Consider the following 25,235-nt stretch of genomic DNA (forward strand, 5'->3'; position numbering starts at 1 on the left):
TATTCGCATGCTAGCTTTAACAGAACGAAGTTAAACGACAAGAACTCCATCCTGTTTGATTCTAGCCCCAACCAACACAAAGGCAGTCACGCAGACAGTTGTGGAATTAATTGAAGAAAAAAGTAAGAGATGAACCTCGCCAGTTCACTTAAGCAGTCTGCACAATTTATAATATCACAGGCTCATAGGATGGTGTCTTCGTTCCTGAAGATACAATGCAAACAGCTTCCAGTAAGCTCCAAGGATTACTCTCTCAATTCTTAAAATTGAGATTCTATTCTTTGACCTTTCAATAAGTTAATCACTAGAGACTGCTAAAATCTTCATCCTGTTGGTTTCACAGCCACGATCCTTATGACAAAAACAATGGTTCAAAACCAGTGCTAACCATGACTTCTGTTTCTGTATTTTCAACATTCTTTGTTAGACTGATTGGCATCATAACTCCGTGCGAGGCCCCTGTTAACATTAACTCCTCTCAGCTCATAATACAAATGCATGCATGAGTGTACATGGGTTCATGGGTTGATGAGATGTTACTTATAATTTATATCCTGCTCAGAATGTTGCATGTGAGACATCTTTCACTGAATGTGTCAACTGGATTGCAAAGGATATAAAAGGTCTCTGACTTAGAAACTAAGCATCATGGCCTGCAACAGCTGCTGAAGGAAGATGAACTGTTTTTCTTTTGGTTTAAAGTAGATTTTGATTACAGAGAACAGAGAGGCAGCTGCTGAGCTTGTGGAGATCAAATCATTTCTCACTCTATCTTCTCCCTGACTGTTGAACACCAGAAGACTAGTCTGTGGAATTCATTGCCACAGAGTGCAGTTGAGGCCGGGACGTTAAATGCCTTCAAGGCAGAGATCGATAAATTCTTCATCTCACAAGGAATCAAGGGCTATGGGGAGAGTGCAGGGAAGTGGAGTTGAATTGCTCATCAGCCATGATTTAAATGGCAGAGTGGACTCAATGGGCCGAATGGCCTTACTTCCACTCCTATGTCTTATGGTCTTAGTCACATGGATGTTGGCAGGCAAAAGAACATTGTCATCAATTCCTGGTCACTCGACCAATCAAATCCTATATAAAACCTCTTAGCTCCAGTTTGTCTACAACCCAAACTTCAATGACTGCTTGTTCAAACAGCTGCTTTAATGATGCATGTTTTTCGTGTCAGGTTACTTGACTTGAAGCAATCCTTTAAAACACTGGTTTTAAAACACTTCTTCCTCATTTCAGTTCACAATTTTCAAAAATATCACAGAAATAAAAAGATGCCGATCTCTACAATGTGTCCTCGTTCCTTCCCATCTCTCTTTCTTTTTCTCAGTCTCTGGCACAACATGCCTCATTCTCTTTGAGACAGTAAGGATTGCAGATATGTAAGCCAGTGTCAATAAATGTGAAGCTGGAAAAGCACAGTGGGTCAGATAGCATCCGAGGAACGGGGAAGTCAACATTTCAGGCTGAAATCCTTTGTCATGACTGGGGAGGAGGAGGAAGAGTCCAGAAATAAATAGGAGGGATGGGTGGGGATTGGGAAGGGTAGTTGAGATGGGGGAAGGTGATAGGTGCATGCAGGTAAGGAGTTATTGTGATTGGTCAGTAGGAAAGATAGAACGGACAGGTGAGTAGGAAGATGGACAAGGTTATGTCAGGTTAGGGAGGAGGGGGAGGGCTGGATATGGGATAAGGCTCGGGGTAGAGTGATTTTGAAGCTGGTGAAGTTAGTATTGAGGCCATTGGGCTGCAGGCTCCCAAGGTGAAATATTAGGTGTTGTTCTTGCAGTTTACGTTTGGCTTCACTCTGACAGTGGAGGAGTCTAAGGATAGACATGTCACCAGAGGAATGGTTGGGAGGATTAAAATGGATCGCAACCGGAAGGTCGGGTTGGTTGGCATGTGCAGAGCAGAGATGCTGCGTGAACCAATCCCCAAATCTGCAATTGGCCTCCCCAATATAGGGGAGACGACATCAGGAGCAATGGATACAGTAGATCAGGTTGGATGAAGTGCAGGTGCATCTCTGCTGGATCTGTAAGCATTGTTTGGGATGTGAATGAAGGCGAGAGGGGAAGTGTAGGGACAGGTGTTGCACCTCTTGCAGTTTTATGGAAAGATACTGGGTATGGTGGAGAAGTTGGTGGGGAGTGAAGAGCTGATGAAAGAGACCCCACATACCACCCCACCAACCTCTGAATAAAACACATCGTCCTCTGAAATTTCCGCCACCTACAGTCAGACCCCACCATCAAAAAGATATTTCCTTCCTCACCCCTGTCTGCTTTCCCCAGGGTCTGTTGATTCTGTAACTCCCTTGTCAGCTCTGCACTCCCCACCAACCTCTCCACCACACCCGGCACCTTTCTCTGCAACTGCAAAAGGTGCAACACCTGGCTCTTTCACCTCCCCTCTCACCTCCATCAAAGGCCCCAAACAATCCTTCCTAATCCAGTAGGTTTCGACCTGCACTTCATCCAAACTGATCTATTGTATCCGTTGCTCCCGATGTGGATTCCTCTATATTGTGAAGACCAAACGCGGACTTAGGGACCGATTCATGGAGTATCTGTGCTGTGCACGCACAGGCCAAACTGACCTTCCTGTTGCCATCCACTTTAACTCCCCCCTCCCATTGCCCTCGCGACATGTACTTCCTTGGACTTGTCCTCTGTAGATTGAGGGCAAATGTAAACTGGAGGAACAGCACCAGACAGTTTGGCCTGGGAGCTGACAATCCAATGGCCTCAATACTAACTTGACCAGCTTCAAAATCCCTCCACCCCCCAGCCTTACCCCATGTCCAGCTGTCCCCCTCCTCTTCAGCTTCCTGACATGACCTAACCTGTCCATGTTCCAACTCACTGATCTGCTCCACCCTTCCCACTTACCAATCTCAATAAACCCCCTACCTGCATCCACCTATCACCATGCCACTTACTCTTCCCTCAGTCTCACCCTTCTCCCTCTATTTACTTGTGGGCTTCCCTCCCCCTCCCCAGTCCTGATAAAGGGTTTCAGCTGGAAGTGTTGAGTTCCCTGCTTCTCGGAAGCTGTCTGATTTGTTGTGTTTTTCCAGCTTCACATCTATTGATTCTGCATTTGCTCCTTCCTTTCTCATCCAAATTCCACAGTCTGCCTTTCTCTACAGCCTCAAGCATCTAGCCATGATTTTCTTGTAAGTTTTAAGCACCTTTCCCTTTGTAGATCCAGATCCCAAGCCCCCTGCATTCCTGTTTTCCCAAAAATCTCATTCTCTTTTGGGCCCTGTTTTCCATTCATTTCATTCAGTCTCCAAATTTGTTCTCAATACGTTCCTCTTGATTTACAATCCTGATCTGTCCCCAACTATGGAATCTCCCTTATGATCTTCCAGCCCCTCTCTTATCTGACTTCCTTCTCCCTCTTATCTTCATGTTTTCTCTATTCTTGCTCCATTTCAGTACTCCTTGTTCAGCTCATTCTGCAGCTCTTTCAGCAGTAGTTCTTCTCTGTCCCTATCACCTCCCCCCCCCCGACTCCAGTTGGCCTCATCCTGTGCTTTCTGTTCTGTCCCTTTCTACGTTTTATTCCTCCCATCACCCATGTCCCCTTTCACCTGCTCTCTTCTGAGTTTGTCTTTGAAGTATATATGTCATGATTTCAAATTCATATTCCAGCTGTTATAAAAGATAACAAAATCGTCACACTTTGCAGGTTCAGAATATTAACAATCAAGGGATCCACAGTGACTTGGCTACTTGGATACAGAATTGGGTTGCTAGAGGAAGGCAGAGTGTAGTGGGTGGAAGGCTTTTTCTCTGACTGGAGGTCCATTACCAGTTGTGTCCTGCAGGGATTCCTACTGGGACCTCTGCTGTTTAAAATATGTATAAATGACTTGGGATGAAAATGTAGATGGTGGATTAGTAAGTTTGCAGATGACACAAAGGTGGAGTTGTGGTGGTGTAAAAGGCTGTCAAAAGATACAGCAGGATATAAATCAGTTGCAGATACAGGTGCAGAAATGGCAGATGGAGTTTATTCTGGTCAAATGTGAGGTGCTACAGTTTTGGAAAATCAAATGTTAAGGAATAGACCCTGAACAGCAATGATGTACAGAGGGATCTTGGGGTTCAGGCACATTGCTGTCTGAAAGTGACCACACAAGTAGATAGGGTGGTAAAGAAGGCATGCGCATTTACTGGTTGAGGCATTGAGTACAATAATCAGGATGTTATGTTACAGCTTCATAAGCCTTTGATTAGGCCTCACTTAGAGTATTGCATACAGCTCTGGTTTTAACAGGAAAGATGTGGAGCCAGAGGATGCAGAAGACGTTTATCAGGATGCTGCCTAGATTGGAGGGTATGAGCTATTTGGAGAGGTTAGAAAAACTTGTGTTGTTTTCTCTGGAGTGGCGGAGGCTCTGGGGAGGCTTGATAGAAGTCTATAAAATTATGAGATGCATGGATAGTGTTAATGGTCAGAATTCCCAGAGTTGAAATGTCTCATACCAAGGGGCATGCATTTAAGCTAAGAGGGTGAAAGTTCAAAGGAGATGTGAGAGGCAACTTCTTTTACAAAGCGAGTTTTAAGTGCCGGGACTGCGCTGCCTGGGGTGGTGATGGAGGCAGATACAATAGGGGTGTTTAAAGGGCTTTTAGATTAGCACATGAATATGCAGGAATGGAGGGATATGGACCAAGGGCAGACAGAAAGGATTAGTTTAATGTGATGTCATGTTCAGCACAACATCATGACTGAAGTGCCCGTTCCTGTGCTGAAATGTTCTATGTTCTATATTTCATCTTCAGTTTTGAGGAATACATTTTTCTGTTTCAAAAGGCTTGATATGTAATTGGCGACAAGTTGCTTGGGGAATATATGCCCCAGATAGTAAAATTTAAAACATGATCCCAGGTCACAACTAATTATCTAAATGGTGGGCTTACCTCATAAAATATCTTCATTCTATTTTCCAAGATGGTTATTGCAGATTAAAATAAAAATAAGAACATTCTGTGCTTTTAATTTGTTTGGCTGGATTAATTGTTTTGATTTTCCACTGTGATGTCCTTAGCCCTACACCCCATCCCATCACTTGGATCCTTTAACTGTTTAAATATTTACGTATTTTCTCCAGTTCCTCATTCTATTTCATTGGTCTAGTAGTTGTTGCTGTCATGGTGAAAAAAAATTAGACCAGACTTGACTAATTTTCTGGTCTGTGTCTTCTCTTGTAGAATTACTGATAGCACAGACTTATAAGGATGACTTTCTATTGGCCCACAGCTAAAAATAGTAGATTAGTGACCTGAAACTAATACATCTGTCAGCTGCTCACTAGTAGCAGTCACTGCACAGACTGGATAATTTCAGCAGCTCATACGAAAGCTTTTAAGACGTAAATTGAAAGCAGTGTATAATTACACAGTGGGTAACCAAGTAAAAGGTTAGAGATGCAGGTCTTCTGATTTCCTTCCTTGCTTATAATGTTATTCAGTGATCTCTTAGCATCAGCAAGGAGCCTAACTGAAGAATATGTGTCAGAAGTAGGGCTGTAACATTGCCATTGGACAAGCACACTGATCTAGCGAGGCTGGGAGGACAGGCTCATTTAATTACCTGGAATGTGGAGCACAAAAATGGCCCATTTGGTCCAACTAATCTGTCCCTCTCATTACTTACTGTGCATACAAACTTCCTCCCACTTCAATTCCCCAAATTCTTTTAGCTTATCACTCCATTTCTTTCTCACTTATATATTTATCGAGTTTCCCCCGATGAATCTGTGCTATTCATCTCATTTGCTGCTTCTGGTAGCAATTTCCATACTTTCAGCACTCTCTAAATAATCAATTTTGTCCTAAATTATAGACCGGTGAGCCTTAACGTCTGTTGTAGGAAAAGTTTTGCAAAGGATTATAAGAGATAGGATTTATAATCATCTAGCAAGCAACAATTTGATTGGAGATAGTCAACATTTATTCGTCAAGGGAGGTCGTCTCTCACAAACCTCATTGAGTTGTTTGAGAAGCTGACCAAGCATGTGGATGAGGGTAGGGCAGTTGACATGGTGTACATGGACTTCAGTAAAGCCTTTGATAAGGTTCCACATGGTAGGCCATTGGAGAAAATGCAGAGGCACGGGATTGAGGGAGATTTAGCAGTTTGGATTAGAAACTGGCTTTCTGTAAGAAGGCAACGAGTAGTGGTTGTTGGAAACTATTCAGCCTGGAGTCCGGTTACTAGTGGTGTGCCTCAAGGATCTGTTTTGGGACCATTGCTGTTTATCACCTTTATAAATGACTTAGACGCAGGCATACGTGGATGGTTTAGTAAGTTTGCAGATGACACTAAAGTCGGTGGAGTGGTGGACAATGTGGAAGAATGTTGCAGGTTGCAGGGAGACTTGGATAAACTGCAGAATTGGGCTGAAAGGTGGCGAATGGAGTTCAGTGTGAATAAATGTGAGGTGATTCACTTTGGGAAGAATAATAGGAAGGCCGAATACTGGGTCACTGTAAAGATTCTTGGTAGTGTGGATGTGCAGAGGGATCTTGGTGTCCATGTACATAGATCCCTGAAAGTTGCCACCAAGGTTGATAGTGCTGTTAAGAAGGCTTACAGTGTGTTAGGTTTTATTGGTGGAGGGATTGAGTTCTGGGGCCATGATGTCATGCTGCAACTGTACAATACGCTAGTGCGGCCTGACTTGGAATATTGTGTACAACTCTGGCCGCCCCATTACAGGAAGGATGTGGAAGCATTGGCAAAGGTGCAGAGGTTTACCAGGATGTTGCCTGGTCTTGAGCTTATGAGAAAAGGCTGAGGGACTGGGGTCTGTTCTCATTGGAGAGAAGAGGGCTGAGAGGGGATTTAATAGAGACATACAAGATGATCAGAGGATTAGGTAGGGTGGACAGTGAGAGTCTTTTTCCTAGGAAGATGATGTCGGCTTGTATGAGGGGGGCATAGCTGCAAATTGAGGGGTGATAGATTTAAGACAGATGTCAGAGGCAGGTTCTTTACTCAAGAGTGGTAAGGGCATTGACTGCCCTGCCTGCCAGTGTAGTGAACTCAGCCACATTAGGGGCATTTAAAGAGTCCTTGGATAAGCGTATGGATGATGATGGGGTAGTGTAGGGGATGGGCTTAGAATAGTTCACATGTTGGTGCAACATCGAGAGCCGAAGGGCCTGTTCTGCGCTGTATTGTTCTATGTGTGATCAAAATTGTTTATGACTACCTTTTATCCCTGGCCCTGGGTGTGATCTGCATTGAAGTGAAAAAAAAACTTGCTCCATGTTCCTTCCCTCTTTGGCCACAGTTTTGACTTTGTTTCTTATTTATTCTATGAAAGAATAGATCGATGTTATAAATGCTGGGTCACAATACCACTTAACTAGATAACAGGCAGTACAAGGCCACTTCTTTTTTTTAAACACTTAAAGGTCTCTAATTTAATTAAAAAAAACTTATCTACAATTTGTTGTGCTCAGAAATTCACTTTCAATAAAGCCTGGAGCCAAGACAAATAGCTCATAGAGATAGTGATTCATATAAAAAGAAATGAAAAAACGTTTCTGCTTTTATACTTTATGCTGCCACAATTGATGGTTTTCTTTACAACTGCACCATTCTAAGTCAACAAAAATATTAAAAAGCAGTAATTGAGGGAAGGATTGTGGTCCTTCAATATTCAGTTTTGGAAAAACAAATGTTTATTAAAAATACATGCACTTACCATCTCTAAAAATGAAACTAAGGTAGTTTCCAATATATTAAAGAAAAGTCAAAATGATCATTCCAGTTACCTCAGAGTTTACTTAGACTGGGTCCATGCTCTAATGGCTGGCCATAATTGTAATCATGCTTAAAAGTAGTATATTGTGCAGACTTCTGTCCTTCTAACTCATTTATGCTTGAAAAGGAATAAGGTTTTCTTTTGTACTCATGACTGAAGCGATCTTGAAGTGCTAGTAATTTGTAAAATAAGGTGCTTATCTACTACCTTGGCAGGAATTTTCTTCCAAACTATGTATTTCTTGAAATAGTTGAATCTGGAATGTCCATCATAATCCTCTGCTGGAAAGTCATCAAGAGGAATAGTGGTCTGTGCTCGCCGGAGAGAAGTGAAGGTGATATTGGAGGAAGTAGAGAAGGAAGAGGGTGAGGCCTGTCTTTCCACCCATTATATGGGAGAACTGTCAAAATCTCTCGCAAAAAGAGGCAGAATTCCATATGATGTTGTGAATCTGCATTTGGAAAATCATTGAGCAGCAGTCTTGGGCCATGTGGCCCTTGACAAGAATGTGAAAGGAAAGGCTCCAGTGTTTCTGGTTCTGGTTCCAGCTCTGCATTAAACATGTCAATTTCTAAATTAATTCTCACTGCTCTGCTTTGAAGGTCATTCATATTTACACCTCCATCCATTTTTTGGCCACAAGCATTTTTGCAAAGTTCCATCGATGTCTCAGGGTCCAATTCTTCTATCTTAATGATGCATTTGCAAATAAGTTCTAATAATTCCACCAGTACAGTGAATTCCAATTATTTTATCATCTACACTTTCCCATAAGAACTTTCTATTTAAACTATAGAATTGGCGCATCATCTGGCACTTTTATGCCAACAGTGTAGAGTTTTTGGTATTGTTCACTTTTAGGCAAATCCTTCTCTGCACAGTATTTGACACACATCAAGTCAATAATCAATCCAAGTTCCTCATTCTGCTCTTTGCTTTTAGCTGTTAGGTCTTTTGGAGAAAACTTCTTTTTAGCTGCAACCTTTGACTTATAGTCCCTTCCAAAGCAAAACAAATCTTGTTCTTGATAACAAAGTGTGGAGCTGGATGAACACAGCAGGCCAAGCAGCATCTCAGGAGCACAAAAGCTAGACCCTTCTCTAGGCCCGAAACATCAGCTTTTGCGCTCCTGAGATGCTGCTTGGCCTGCTGTGTTCATCCAGCTCCACACTTTGTTATCTTGGATTCTCCAGCATCTGCAGTTTCCATTATCACAAATCTTGTTCTTGGTTTACATTTTCCAGTTGGTATAATGCATCCCATCAGGAACCATATTCTTCTTCTCCATAACTTAAAGGAACTCAGTGTTTTTAATAAAAAGTTTGAAGTGATGTGGAATAACTGTTCCTTGTTTATCCCCAGCACCCAGTGGTACAAATCTGTTCCTGTATGGAGTACAATGTACATTTTTATCTTCAGACCCATAGTTTACTTTCTGTCTCTAATTGCCCTGGAGAAGGTTGTGGTGAGCTGCCTTCTTGAATTATTACACTCCATTTGGTGTAGGCAGAACAATTATGTCAGGGTGGTAGTTCAAGAGTTTTGACCCAGTGGCACTGAAGGAATGATGGTGTGCATCTTGGGGGATCTTGTAGGTGGTGGTGTTTCCATGGTATCTGCTGATCTTGTTTGACCCGACTTGTTGTGGACATGGGAAGATGCCATCAAAGGTGTCTTGGTGAATTGTTGCAGTGCACCTTCTGATGGTACACACTGCAGGGACTCTTGATGAGAACTTCCATGCTTCTCTTGATTTTGCTGGCCCCCAAATGAATGAAGCAGTCCTTAAGTAGATATAAATTATTCAAATAAGGACTTCAGTTGAGACTGTGGGAAGCCATATAATTGAGGACAAGCGGGTGGGATGGTGGAAAAAAGGCCCGCTAAAGAATTTTCTGCACTCCCAAATCCAGGCAAGTCTAGTGGTGGGGCAATATGAAACTCTCCCCTGAATTAAGGAATTCTTCGTGTCACCCCTCACCCTTCCGAATTTAATAGTGTGAATGAGTGCCTATCTGCACAGTTATTCCTGATGGTGGCTTTCTTTGTCTATATTTTGGGAAGCTGAAAGCAATCAGGATCTTGGGGCCCTGGCCCACAGATCCCTAATGAGGCTGGATAAGCTAATAGAATCTTTAATGTGGCATACAGAACAACTGCTTTATCAGTCGAAGCATAGGTGATAAGAACAGGAAGATTATGGCGTAGCTGTGCAGAACTTTGGTCAGGCCTCAGCTCTGGTAACCAAACTACAGGAAGGATGAAGTTATACTGGAGCAGATGCAGAGCATATTGACCAGGATGTTGCCTGAGATGGAGCATTTCAGTGATGAAGAGAGACTGGATAAGCTCAGGTTGTTTTCTCTGGAGCAGAGAAGTTTGGGGTTGGACCTGATAGAGGTAGATAAGATAGTGAAGAATATTGTCAGGGTGGAAAAAAATACAGCTGTCTCTCTTAGTTGAAGAGTAAATAACAAGGGGACACATTTATAAAGTGAAAGGTAAAAATCTAGAGGGGATCTGAGGAAAATGTTTTCGCCCAGAGAGTGATAAACATTTGGAATTGACAGCTTGCAGGTGGGGGGGGGGGGGGGGGGGGGGGGGGGGGGTAGTAGTTGAAATGGGTAACCGACAACTTTCAGAAGGTACTTGAATAAGTACTTGAAGAGCCCCAACATTCAAGGCTTTGGACCTCCTATGGGAAAGTGGGACTAGTGTAGGTTGTTGTAACTTTTTGTGCAGTACAGGCTTGATGGGCCAGAAGGCCTGTTCTATATCATATGATTCTGTGATCATCTCTCATGTCTCCATACTTTTGAGTGATATCAAACCAAGGCTGCTTATAATAGTTGGTTTCAAAAAATGATCTTTAAAACATTTGGTGTGAAGGATTCATTCGGATATTGAGGATTAGCTGACACTCAGACGAATGCAGTACACAATGTTCAGAATGATTAGTACCTTTGTACCTACTTTAGCTTTAAGATACTTTAGGAAGATGTGGGAGCTTTGACCTTTGAACGAAACCTGGGAGGCAGAAATAATCAGAAAAGCAACGTAGACAGAGTGTTTGTTTGTCATAGCACAGGGATTACACTTCCAAAGTAATTTATTGGATGTGAAGAGTTTCAGGACACCTGAGGATGATTAGCTTCTATCTAAATGCAGTTTGTCACTTTAGCGCCATGTGACTGCATTTCATACGGAAATGATAATACAGAAGGAACTAGCATGTGTTAGTGTTAGCTGTTCTGTTGAAGCCAACTGCACTGATTCCAGTTTGTGAATACTGCCTATTTTTTTCATGTTGAGTACTGCAATAGAATAAAATATGCTTTGCATCAGCCGCAAACGAATGTTTGGTAACCATTTCAGATTAAATGTGTAATGTAGAATTTTCGTTCATGTGTCTTTCTAATCAATAATTCATGGTGTATATGCACTGGTTGTAGTTGATTCATTGAATGACAGGAAGCTAATGAACACATTTTGGAGAAAGGAATTGAGGATTAAGTAAATAGGATGAGATGAAATAGCTGGGAATCGGTACCTTTGGAGCCCAAACCCTGACATGGACCTGTGGGGATGAATGATCAGAGACTATGCTGTAAATTTAAGATAAACGCAAGCTCTTCAGCTCATAGTTGAACTTGCTTCAAATTCCATTTACCCATGACTTTGTGACCTACATTGGCTCCCTATTTGTCAGTGCCGTGAATTTAAAATTCTCATCCTGTTTCTAATCCCATCTGTGAGCTTGTACTCCCTATCTCTGCAACCCGCTCGAGCACCATGTATCTCTGGGATATTTGCATTTCTTCAATCCTCATCTTGTGGGCGTTTTCAAACAGTGGTGTCTGCTTGAACCCGAACCTCTGGAATTCCTTTCCTAATCTCTTCTCCTTCTCTAATGCTCTCTGCTCCTTTAGGCTACTCTCTAAACCTGTCCCATATTAAACTTTTGGTCAACTGAGCTCATATCTCCTTTTGTGAGTCAGTGTCAAGTTTTGTTCAACAAAGCTTCTCGATGAAGTGCTTTCTGATGCAGGTAGAAACACAGAAACAAATAAAACAGAAGCAAGATTAGGCTGTTCGGCCCCTCAAGACTGCTCTTCTGTTCAGTATGATCAGGACTGATGTTCCACTCTGTACTGTATTCCCATTTTTCTGCCCATACCCTTTGATCACTTTAGCATTGACCCACCATATATGTGCCATAGATTAGATTTCCTACAGTGTTGAAACAGGCCCTTCGGCCCAACAAGTCCACACTGCCTCTTGAAGAAGCCCACCCAGACCCATCCCCCTATAACCCACACACCCCTGAACACTATGGGCAATTTAGCATGGCCGATCCACCTAGCCTGCACATCTTTGGACTGTGGGAGGAAACCGGAGCACCCGGAGGAAACCCATGCAGACACGAGAATGTGCAAACTCCGCACGGACAGTCGCCCAATGCTGGAATTGAACCCGGGTCCCTGGTGCTGTGAGGCTGCAGTACTAACCACTGAGCCACTGTGCCGCCCCTAGAAGTGAGTTTTAGTAACACGCAGTTAAAACAAGAGTTGTGAAACCATGTCAAGTGTTTTATTTGGTCACCGTGGCACATGTTCTTATGGGTCACAGTAACTGGAAGCAGAATATTTTTTCCTGGAATTTTATTTGCTTGAAAACCTGTAGCAAGTACCAAATATTATAGTTACCTCCCTAGTCAGTATGTATTTCCTCTTCCCACTTCCCACAAATGCTGCCTGCATTTCCTTCTCCCATGCTGTCCCGCTCTGCAGTTCACGTTAACGCCTGATGCTTCTGACAACTTTAACACTTCCCTTTCTGTTGTCAAGAATGGCTCAGTGGTAGCACAGCCAGAAAGTTGTGGTTTCAAGAACAACCCAAAGCTTCAGCAACATCTTTCAGTCCCTCAACTCTCTGAGATCTCTGCTTGCCTTCAGTTCTCTTGCCTGGAGTAGCCCTGATTTCCTTTGTTCCATCATTGGTGGCCATGCTTCCAGATGCCTGCCTTCTAAGCTCTGGAATTCACTCAATAAACCTTGCTATCTCATTACTTTCTCTCTTCTTTAAAAACCTACTGCACTGTCCAAAAGTTTGGTTGCATGTATCGTCTACTTACGTGGCCAAGTGGGAAAAGTTCAGTGATAACACTTCTATGAAGTACTTAATTAAATGTGCTTTTTCAGTACAAATTATTGCTTTTGACTGACCAGATTTTTTTTGAGAGGCAGGTAACATATGGGGCCAAAGGGAAGCTCGCTGCTCTCAGAGCAGTATCATGCCTTCTACATGGACTAGAACAAGCCAAATAGTTTTTTTTTAATGTCACATTTGAAAGGCATTGTTCAATGAAACAGCACTTCATGCTAAATTGTGTTTAAAATGTAGTGTGAGGCTTGAATCATTGGCATGACAAACGTTCAACTGAACTGAGATAACAAAGTGTAGAGCTGGATGAACACAGCAAGCCAAGCAGCATCTTAGGAGCACAAAAGCTGATGTTTCGGGCCTAGACCCTTCATCAGAAAAGGGTCTAGGCCCGAAACGTCAGCTTTTGTGCTTCTAAAATGCCGCTTGGCCTGCTGTGTTCATCCAGCTCCACACTTTGTTATCTCGGATTCTCTTGCACCTGCAGTTCCCATTATCTCTGCAGCTGAACTGATGTTGTTTAAAATTCTTTAAAAAGAGTTAGTTTATTTTTGTTTTTAAAATATAGGAGGAACCCTGTTCAATCCTGCTTGAAGGAAACATTTAACACTCAAGAAATTACACAACACATCAACATCAGGGATAATGTCTATCTATTTAAACATTAGAATTTATTGCAGTAAGAACTAAGTCAGTGCACTAATTATCATTCAATAGACATATTGAGAAGCAAACATTAACATTAAAACGGACAAAAAAATTCAACAGTGTTAAAATCTTTATCTGAAATGTTTGTAAAGCTATAAGCTGTTCACAATAATTTTATTTCCTCATGCTCTGAGTGATGTTTGTGTATGAATCGATGGAGCATATATATTGCCTGAGGTATTATTTTCCACTGCAGCTCTTGGCCGCTGGTGCAGGCTGGCATTACTAGAAAGAAAGGCTTGCATTTATATGCTGCACTTCATAGTCTCTAGAACATCCCAAGTAATTGTTCTGTCATTTTTGAAATGCAGTCACTGTTGGCATGTAGGAATGTGGCAGACAATTTGCACATAGCAAGCTGCCACAAACAGCGATGTGATAACAGATGGATAGCCCATTTTAGTAATGTTACTTCAAAGGTAAATATTTCCCACAAACTTTTCTAAGCTTCAGAATAATGCTGTGGGGTCTTTTCAGCTTGCACTAGAGACAAGATAGGCTTGAATTATTCTTAAATGCACAACTTTCCTTCTTCAAAATGGAGAGTGAAACACCATGAAAGATAAGCTATGAAGTTGCTGAATTGTGTGGATGCTTGCATACTGCTTACACATCTATAACACATATGGACAGTGCTCTATACATGAGAAATATTGGCCAGAATTTTATACATTCCCAACCCTAATAAATGGCCATTTAAGGTCCTCTTCCCAGTGCCATCAGTTTTTGCCAGAGAGCGTTGGGCACCACATCACATAGGGATATCACCCAGTAAAATTTAAACACTTCGAGGAAACACTGAAGGTGGTAAGGGCACAAAGTGTACTTTGGGTGGGGGATTTCAATGCCCACTACCAAGAATGGCTCAGCAGCAGTACTACTGATCAAGTTGGTTGGGTTCTCTCTAATCTAAGTCTTGGGGCTCCTACAGCCCTCCGGACTCAACATTGAGTTTAATAATTTTAGGGCCTAAACTCTCCCATGTCCCAGACCCTACCTCATGCACCAGACCTTGTTACCACATAGCCTGCCTTTACACACCCGCTGTTGTTGGTCACTAACAGTCCCCGTTAAACCCTCCTTACCCTCCCAGCCTGATCATTAGCAACTCATTTGTGTGTCTAACTGCCTTTCCCTCTCTTTGGGCTCTATCCTATCGTTTATTCCCTACCCCACCCACCTCCCTATTTTCTGCATATAAACTGGCATTTTACCAGCTACTATCACTTGGGAGGAAGGGTCACGGGATCCGAAATGTTAACTCTGTTTTTTCCTTCACAGATGCTGCCAGACTTGCTGAGCTTTACCAGCAACTTTGTTTCTGTTCCTGATTCGGTTCTTTCAGTTTTTGTTTAACCTGAGTCTGTGACAGGTGATGAGGGAAACAACAATAGGGAGAAACATACTTGACTTCATCTTCACCAGTCTGCCAGCTGCAGATGCATCTGTCCATGGCAGTATCCGCAAGAATGACGACTGCATAGTCCTTGTAGAGACAAAATCCCAAGTTCACATTGAGAATACCCTCCATCATGATATGCAGCACTATTATTTATTAAATGGGACAGACTTCAAACAGATGCAGTAACTCAGGTCTGGGCATCCATGAGGCACTGTGGGCCACCATCTGCATCAGAATTGTACTCCACTGTGACCTTCAATTTTGTGGCCTGGCAGGTCAGAAGTATGATAGAATACTCCCCACTTAGCTGGATGAGTGCAGCTCCAATAAAGCTCAGGAAGCTTGACACCATCCAGGAAAAAGCAAACTATTTGATTGGTAACACATCCACAAACATCCACTCCCTCCATCACCGACACTTAGTAGCAGCAGTGCACACAATTCACCAAACGTGCTTTGACAGTACCTTCCAAATCAAAGACCAGTTCCATCTTGAAAGTCAAGGCTGGCAGATAAATGAGAACGCCACCATCTAGAAGTTTGTCTCCGAGTCACTCACCGTCCTGACTCGGAAATAGATCACTGTTCTATCACTGCCACTGGGTCAAAATACTCAAATTCCCCCCAAAGAGCATGGTGGGTCTAGCCAGCAAGCAATGCCCATGATTCATAAAGGAATGTGTAAATGAATGAATTAAAATAATGGCAGTCTTCTTGCACGGGTAGCGAAAAGGGTAGATAGTATCCTGTGGCCCGTGAAGAGCATGCTCAGCAACAGATTAGCAGCAAGTATTATCTCCAGTAGAAAACTCCAGTACACACCAACCCAGCAAGGCCTATCTGGTTGATCTTTCTGTTCTGACCTTGCTTATCTGCACTCACCTTGAATGTATTGCTCCAGAACCTCCTGTAGTCCCAGCAGAAGGTACCTCATGCCACAGAGATGGTGGTAGCCATGACGTCCAATCTGATCATGGCCTCATGGGCTTAGCAAAGATGTGGTTCCTTGCCACTTTCTGGGTGGTGGGCGGAGCCAACAGTACCATGTAAAAGCCTGGCCACAATTAATTTTAAGAATAAGTATCTGTTCAGTTGCCTTCACTGTTGTGTTTTCATTCTTTTACAGACAAGTATAAAAGAAGGATTTTTACTGAAGCAAACCAGCTCGTTTCAGCGTTGGAAAAGGAGATACTTCAAGCTGCGGGGAAGGACTCTTTACTATGCCAAGGATTCAAAGGTAAAAATAAGTAGACAAAAGTACCCAGCTCAGTGCCATCATTTTGATTTGTCTTGATCGTCAATTTAGAAATTGAGTTCACCACATGCCTTGTAATCCCCACCAATGCAAAAGAAAGATTCATGTTTGTACACACCTGTTTGTTCCTGTCACCCCCTCATTTCATCCCAATGCATTTGAAAGCCAATTAAATACTTCGGAAGTGTGGTCACCATTCTAATGTAGGAATTGTGGCATGTTTATACAGCAACTTTCACAACAAAGTAATGTGTTGATGAGCACCTTGCCATGTTACTCGAATCCCAGAACAGAAATTGCTGGAGGAACTGTTCTGAAGAAAGGTCACTGGATCCAAAATGTTAATTCGGCTTTCTCTTCAATGATGCTGTCAGACCTGCTGAGATTTTCCAGCAACCTCTGTTTTTACTCTGATTTTCAGCATCTGCAGTTCTTTTGGGTTTTTTTACGAGTAGGATTGTTGCTGGCCAGTTTGCAAAAGAAATCTTTTGCTTTTCCTTGAAACTGTATTGTACTCACTGGAAGATGAAAACTGAAGGTACTTGCGCAAGTTACTTCTTAAAAATCTGTGTAAACTTTGCATTGAATGCCTCCCTCAGAATAGCAGTTAATCTATATATTTATGTCACACTCATTCTCAGATTCTTCAAGTGCTGGTTTTGTGTGTTCAAGTGGCAACCACATTGACCAGATGACAGCTCAATCAATATCTTTGGTACCGCATACTGACACACTACTTTCTTTTCAGCTTGTTTGTGGGCCTCCAACCTTTATTTAGTATTTGACACCGGCTGTTCACAAAACCACTGGCATATTGAGAAAATTACTGATCTGACATGAAAGCTCATTCAGTAAATAGAGACATTAAGTTATTGACTTCTGTGAATGAGCTTACTAACTAAGGTTCCAAGTCATGATCCTTTGGGTTTAAATATTTGCCTTTTCTTTCATTATCCTGTTTAAGCAATGTATTTGAAAGATTTGTAAAGCTAGTGCAATATTTTCATTCAGAATTTTTTTAAGGAAATCTTTTATAGGATGGAGGGTTAGAGTTGGGTGCTGATGCACCTTGGGACTGTGGGGAAGCCCCAACATATGTACATCTATGACACTTATGCTGGAAGTTTAAATCAATCTAGATTGCTAGTCTTAACCTGCCTGGATTGTTTTGTGTTCCAACAACAATGCATCAGATGGGAAAAAACCACACTTAGCTCATCAGTTTTACTTATACTTACCTAAGTTATTACACAGATGTATTTGGAGCCACACTTAGCTGGTGTCAAGCAGCTGAATAGCTTGAAGAAAATCAACCTGGAACCTCTCAGTACTCCAGCAATCTTGGCAGTGTTCCCAACTCCTCCCATCTGTGTGCACTCACCCCGTGATTTGACATAATGCACTCTTGCTGTCCCAGTAGTGTTCACCTATCCCTCGTGAATACTCAGTAGGGGAGGTATTGAACAGTTGGTGGGAAGATGGCAAGGGAGGGATTGTAAATGTTTTGGGGGAGGGGTGATGGGAGAGGTGAGGGAATGTTTTGGTGAGAAATTGACAGATCCATTTAAAGCTATCAAAACCAATGAAGTGAGAAGGGTGGCACATTCGCTCAGTGATTAGCACTGCTGCCCCATCGTGCCAGGAACCTGGGTGTAGTTTCACCCTTGGTCACTGTCTGTGTGGAGTTTGCACATTCTCCCCATGTCCACGTGAGTTTCCTTTGGGGCGCCTGGTTTCCTTCCACAGTCCAAAGATGTGCAGGTTAGGTGGCTTGGTCATGCTAAATTGCCCATAGTGTTCAGGGATGTGCAGGCTAGATAGATTAGCCATTGGGAATGCCAGATTACAGGGGTAGGGTAAGGGGTGGGTCTGGGTGGGATGCTCTTTGGGGGTTCGGTGCAGACTGGGTGGGCTAAATGCCCAGCTTCTACACTGTAAGGGTTCTGTGATTCTTACGACCCCCTTTAGGAAGGTGGTTTTAGTTGATGACAAGTAAAAGGATCATGACATTGCTAGGATTCATAATCACCAATAACTGAATGTTTGTCTTTCTATCCCTCGTGGACGCTGCATCACAATCTCCAAAAGCTCCAGGACGGGTCATAAGTGGTTGGTTTATATTCAGTCTGCAGTCATCCTTTCCAACACTGACTAGAAGATCTGGACCAGAAGTTGTTTGTACTACTTGTCAGGGTCACACTGAGATGTGTGCAAGGTTTGTACTGTTGGTCAGGGTCACAGTGAGATGTGTGCAAGGTTTGTACTGTTGGTCAGGGTCACAGTGAGATGTGAACATGCTTTGTACCGTTGGTCATGGTTACGCTGAGATGTGTACACGGTTTGTGCCAATGGTGAGGGTCATGGTGAGATATGTACATGGTTTTTCCAATTCAGCAGAGTTGCAGTGAGCTGTCCATATTGGTAGGCTGATATTCACCTGTGTAAACGGCCACTTGAGCAATTTAATAGTGCTGTTACAGCAGAGAACCATTGATCGGAGAGGTTGCTCATTTCTGTGCAATAGCTGTTACATTTGGAATTTACTTGTTGGGTTTGTCACAATTACTATTTCAGAGACTGATTACCCCTGAGTTTGAGAAAACTTTGGCAGTGAAAGTTGATCCAAATAAATCAATCTTGTTTCCTTGTGCTGATGATTATAATAATGAGGTCATTGTGGACTTGCAGGAACATGAGCTAAGCTACAGAAGTCACCAGAAGGCATTTGTATGATCTGTAAACTGACCATATTTGATGTTTATTATTGGCAAAATCTAAGTCCTGTCATTTTGAGTGTCAGTGGAGCTGGTTTATGCAATTAGAAAAGGGCCAGTTTCATGCAAGTGGAAAGCCTTGCATTTCACAATCTTTCCAAAGAGCTCTACACCCACAAAGTGATCTTGATGTGTAGTGTGACCTACAATGTATGAAATGTGGCAGAATGTTTGTACACAGCACACTTCCATAAACAGCAACATGACGAGACAATTTGGTTTTACTAATTTTGTTTGAGGGTTAAAAATGCATCAGCACGCTGGCCAGAACTCTTTTTTTCCCCTTTTTTTTTGATGCAGTGTCACGGGAATTTCCTTCATTTAAGAGATCAGGCAACTTAAGTTTTACCATAATGGAGGAACAAACAAGAAATAGCAGGATTAAGCCACTCGGCTTCTCAAACTTCTCTGCCATTCACTTGGATCGTGGCCAATCTGGTTGTAGTCACAAGCCTGTTCTCCTTTCTGCTCCCCATAAACCTTAGCCTTGCATATATTAAATGACTCCACCACTCTCTGAGGAAGAAAATTGTGCAAACTAATGTTTTCCTCATCTCTTTTCAAGACAATTAATGCAGTAATATCAATACTAACAGGACAGTAAGTTATCTAAGACAATAAGTACAAAAGGTGAATAATAAGGCATTCACAGCTCTGTTGTGATCATGGTGTTTCAGCTGATTGCTGACATCCCAATCCCTTTCACCCATATGAAACCATGCTTCAAGAGTGAGAGAGAATATGATAGCATCATTCAGCCACAACCTGGATAGCTCAGGAGATTCTCACCTGAAGAGTTAACAAGATTGATAATCATACCATGAAACCACAAGACATAGGAGCAGAATTAGGCCATTCAACCCATTGATTCTGCTCCGACTGTGGCTGCTATGTTTCTCAGTCCTGTTGTCCTGCCTTCTCCTTGTAACCCTTGATCCCCTTATTAATCGAGAACCTATTTATCTCTGTCCTACATACATTCAATTACTTCACCCCCACAGCCTTCTCCAGCACTGAGTTCCACAGATTCACCACCCTCTGGCTGAAGAAATTTCTCCTCATCCCTGTTCTAATGGATCATCTCTCCACTCTGGGGTTGTGCCTAGTATGTCCTACTATTGGACACATTTTCTCCACTTCCACTCTATGCAGGCCTGTCAGTATTCTGTAAGTTTCAATGAGATCCCCCTCATCCCTCTAAACTCCATCAAGTTTTGACCCAGTGTCCTAGACTGCTCCTCATGTGACAAGCCTTTCATCCTGGGATCATTCTAATAAACCTCTTCTGAACCCCCTGCAATGCCAGCACATCCATCCTTAGACATGGACCCAAACTGCTTATAATATTCTAAATGAGGTCTGACCAGAGCTTTATATAGCCTCAGCTGTACATCTCCCTTGTTTTATTTTAGCTCTCTTGAAATGAATGCTAACATTGCATTTGCCTTCCTAAATGCCTCTGAACTTGTACATTAATAATATGCTTTACAACCTTGTGGAGGAACAGGAAGAAGAAGTCAGGTAACAACACAGGCAGCATGTTTTTTCCTGGGCTTAACATGCTTAGATTACTCAGAAGTGATGTTAGCAAATCTAGGTGTGTGGCGTTCAAATCAGATGACCCTGACCTTTACAGGAAATCTAGACACAACCTGTGTAAGATCATTAGAGACTCTAAGAGGCAATACTGAACAAAGCTAGAGACCCAAACTAACCATAGAGACTCTCACTGTTTGTAGCAAGGCCTACACGATATAATGGGTTACAAAGCAGAGCAAGATAGAATAGTAGACAAAAATACAACCTTCTCTGATGCGCAAAATGCATTTTACGCTTGTTTAGAGTAAAATGTCAGTGAAGCGGTGTCATCTGCCCTGACAGCCTCAGGTGCACATGTTCCCTCAGTAACTGCTGCAGACATTGGATCAGCCTTTTTGAGAGTGAATGCATGGAAAGCAACTGGCCCAGATAGGGTCCCTGGTCTTCCACTCAGATCCTCTGCGTACCAGCTGACAGGAGTATTCGCTGACATTATTAACCTCTCCTTTTGATGATCTGAAGCCCTCACCTGTGTCAAACACCACCATCATCCTTGTACCAAAGAAAACTCATGCACCATGCCTGACTGACTACTGCCTGATGACTCTAACCTCCTTAATTATGAAGTGCTTCAAGAGGATAGTCATGGCTCATATCTACTCTGGCGTCCAACGCTGCCCTGATCCCCTGCAATTTGCTTACCGTTGCAACAGCTCCACAGCATGCATTATGCTTCGGCCCTACACGCTTCTCTGGGACAATTGGATAATAAGGGTCACTACGTCAGGCTCCTACTCAAAGATTACAGCTCTGTCTTCAACACCATAATTCCAATCAAACTAACCTCTGAACGAGATCTAAATCTCTGCTGTGCCCTCTGCAGCTGGATCCTCAACTTCCTGTCACATGGACCGCATTCAGTAAGAATAGGCAACAGCACCACCTCCAATACAAGCCTCAACACCGGCGCCCTGCAACGCTGCATACTCAGCCCCTTACTATACGCCCTGTACACACATGTGTCTGTAGCAAATTTCATCCTAACTCCATCTACAAATTTGCTGACACCACCACCATTATAGGCCAGATCTCAAACAATGAGACAGTGTACAAGAAAGAGATACAGTGCTTGGTGGTCTGGTGCAAAGATAAGAGTGCAACAAAGTGAAAGAGTTGGTCATACACCTCAGGGAGCAAGGTGGAGGGCACACCCCTGTCTATATCATTGGATTTGGGGCAGAGATGGTTAAAAGCATCAAGTTCCTAGGAGTGATGATCACCAATAATCTGTCCTTGTCTACCTACTTTGCTGCAATTGTCAAGGAAGCACAAGAATGCCTCTGCTTCCTCAGGAGGCTAAGGAAATTCAGCGTGTCTGTAAAGTCTTGCCAATTTTTATAAATGTACCATAGAAGGCATTGTATCTGGATGCATCACGGCTTGATAAGGCAACTGCTGTTACCAGGACCGTAAGAAACTACGGAGGTGTGAACACAGCATAGTCCATCATGCACGTCAACCTTCTATTCATTAACTCTATACTTCTTGCTGCCTTAGAAAGGCAGCCAACATAATCAAAGACCTTCCCACCCCGTTTATAATCTCTTTCCAGCTCTTCTGTCAGCCAGAGATACAAAAGCTTAAACACGTGCCAATAGATTCAAGAACAGTGTCTTCCCCACTGTCATTACACTTCTGAATGGATCTCTCAAATTGTAAATTTAATGTTGACCTTGCTCTGTGCACTTTCTCTGCAGCTGTCACATTGTATTCTTTGCTCAGTTCTGTTAGCCTTATGCATTTTGTATGGTATGATCTGCCTGTAGTGCATGCAAAACAAAACTTTTCACTGTGCCAAGGTGCATGTGGCAGTAATAAATCAAATCAAATAAAATAAAACCTCAGTCACAACTTCCTGTTCAGCAAAAGTTCTACACTTCTTTTCTGTATCACTGAACATCCCATCATCCTTTTGTAATCTTATGATGCTGTTCAAGACCATAAATGTTTAAAGAGAAATCTATTCACCCCACAATTCTCTGACTGGATGATGCCACAAATCTCTTGTTTTAAACAAAAACAAACTTATATATGTGAATTAAATCAAACACTGTTAACACTTATAGCTTATAATTAATCAGACATAGACATAAGCTATGAATTTAATTCTACTACTTCTTCCACCTCAATAAGAGTTTCTTTATACATAACAGGGACCCGTGTTCATTTCCATTCTCTGGCAACTGTCTGCATGGAGTTTGCACATTCTCCCTGTGTCTCGGTGGGTTTCCTCGGTGTGATTCAGTTTCCTCCCACAGTCCAAAAACGTGCCGGTTAAGTGGATTAAGCTAAATTGCTTATATTGACTGGGGATGTGTAGGTTAGGTAGATTAGCCCTGAAAATGCAAGGTTATACAAATAGGGTAGGGGTATGGTTCTGGGTGGGCTGCTCTTCAGAGGGACGGTGCGGTCTCAATAGACCAAATGTTCTGTTTCCACGCTCTAGGGATTCATAGAACATAGAACATAGAACAATACAGCACAGAACAGGCCCATCAGCCCTTGATGTTGCGCCGACCCATGAACTAATCTAAGCCCCTCCCCCTGCACTACCCCATCATTATCCATATGCTTATCCAAGGACTGTTTAAATGCCCCTAATGTAGCCGAGTTAACTACATTGGCAGGCAGAGCGTTCCACACCCTTACCACTCTATGAATAAAGATAGGTAGAAATAAATCTCCGCCAGGGCAATGACAGTCTCCTCCGTTGCCTCCCATAGCAGCCTGAGATAGATTGCATCATGCCCTAGGGATTTAAACACCTGTATGCTCACCAGAACATCTAAAACCTCTTCCTCATTAATCTTAATGTGCTCCAGACCTTACTATCCCAACTGAAATCCCCACGACAGTGTCTTTCTTCATTATGGGCACAACTAGGGGGCATATTGAGAGGAATATGATTTTAAAAAAGACATGGGGGGAAAGTTTTTACACAGAGTAGTTCATGTATGGAATGAACTTCATGAGGAAGTGGTATGGAGAATGCAGGTACAGTTAAAACATTTAAAAGACATTTAGATCAGTACATGAATAAGAAATGTTTAGAGTGATATGGGCCAAGTGCAGGCAGGTGGGACTAGTTTAGTTTGGGATTTTGGTTGGCATGTACTGTGTGCACAAAAAAGTCTGTTTCTGTGCTTTTATGACTCTGACTCTCTTAATTTAGGAGCTCACCCATGTCCGCTGAATCCATGCATAAATGAGACCTCATGGAATCCCTATAATGCAGAAACAGGCCTTTCAGCCCACAAGTCCACACTGCCCTTCTGATGAGCTTCCCACCCAGACTCATCCCCCTACCCTTTCCTTGTAAACCTGCATTTCCGATTCCAAATCCACCTAACTTACCCACCCCTGGATACCGTCGACAGTTTAGCATGGCCAATTCACTCAACCTGCACATCTTTGGACTGTGGGAGGAAACCGGAGAACCCGGAGGAAGCCCATACAGACATGGGGAAAATGTGCAATTTCCACATAGACAGTTTCCCGAGGGTGGAATTGAACCCGGGTCCCTGTGAGGCAAGAGTGCTAACCACTGAGTGAGTGACGGTGCCGCCCCTTCAGTGTCTTAATAAGTCCCACTCTTTTTCTGGTAATCCTCTTACTCCTAATACACTTATAAAAAATCTTGGGGTGAGACCATGCAGGCCAAAAGCAATTACCTATTTTTTCTAATTCATTTTCCAGCAGTTGGCCCATAGCCTTGTTTGTCTTGGCATCACATGTCCACATCTGAATACTTGGACAGTTCAATTGTTTATTTTTTGCGTATGAGTTAGCCAATAATTTGAAATAAGCAATTATCTTTTATGTTCATTCTCGATATTTGGGTACTGCTGGCTAGGCCAACATTTATTGCCCATCTCAAATTGCCCAGAGGGCAATCAAAATTCGACCATATTGTTGTGGAGTCATCTGTTGGCCAGACCAAGTGAAGATGCCAATTTCCTTCCCAAAAGGACATTGGTGAACCAGATGAGATTTTCCTGGCAACTGGCAATGCTTTCATGACCATCATTGGACTGTTAATGCCAGCTTTTGGAATACTGAATTCTGCCATTGTCATGATTCAAGCCCAGGTCCTAGGGACATCAGCTGAGTCTCTGGATTAAATGTTTTATGAAAATATCATGGGATCATTGCCTCCCGCCTCTGAGCTAAGCCTGAACTCAAGACCCACCTGCTTCAGAAGTGTGTAATAACATCCCTGACCAGGTTGATTCAAAAATATCTGAACGTAAAAGTTACAGGAAGTGAAATCTCATTGGCATTCCATCATTTGGGGATTGTTTGATAGATTTGATTATTTTGGTTTACAGATCCCTGTAGGGCATCATACCACCATGATGACTAGCACCTTGTACTCTATGCAGACCACAAGATGCACCTTCTTGTTCTGCACCTTCTCCTGGATGAAAAGGGCCTCTCTAAAGTGTTGTGTAACAGTATATGTGTGATGTGGCTATCATTGTTCTCTCGCTAGTTAAGTAGATCCAAAAAAATTTGAGCAGCTCAGTATCATCCATGATA

General features: G+C 42.6%; 1 protein-coding gene across 3 annotated transcripts in view; it reads left to right on the forward strand.

Annotated features, from left to right (window-relative positions):
* The window catches only part of dgkh (diacylglycerol kinase, eta), a 529,882-nt gene that overhangs the window by 203,431 nt on the left and 301,216 nt on the right, over positions 1-25,235 (forward strand). For all 3 annotated transcript variants that reach the window (XM_048541055.2, XM_048541057.2, XM_048541059.2), the window contains exon 3: positions 16,195-16,305. In XM_048541055.2, the coding sequence (XP_048397012.2) occupies positions 16,195-16,305 (111 nt within the window). The remainder of the gene's footprint in view (positions 1-16,194; positions 16,306-25,235) is intronic.

The sequence above is a fragment of the Stegostoma tigrinum genome, chromosome 12, assembly GCF_030684315.1.
Source record: "Stegostoma tigrinum isolate sSteTig4 chromosome 12, sSteTig4.hap1, whole genome shotgun sequence".
Classification (NCBI taxonomy): Eukaryota; Metazoa; Chordata; class Chondrichthyes; order Orectolobiformes; family Stegostomatidae; genus Stegostoma; species Stegostoma tigrinum.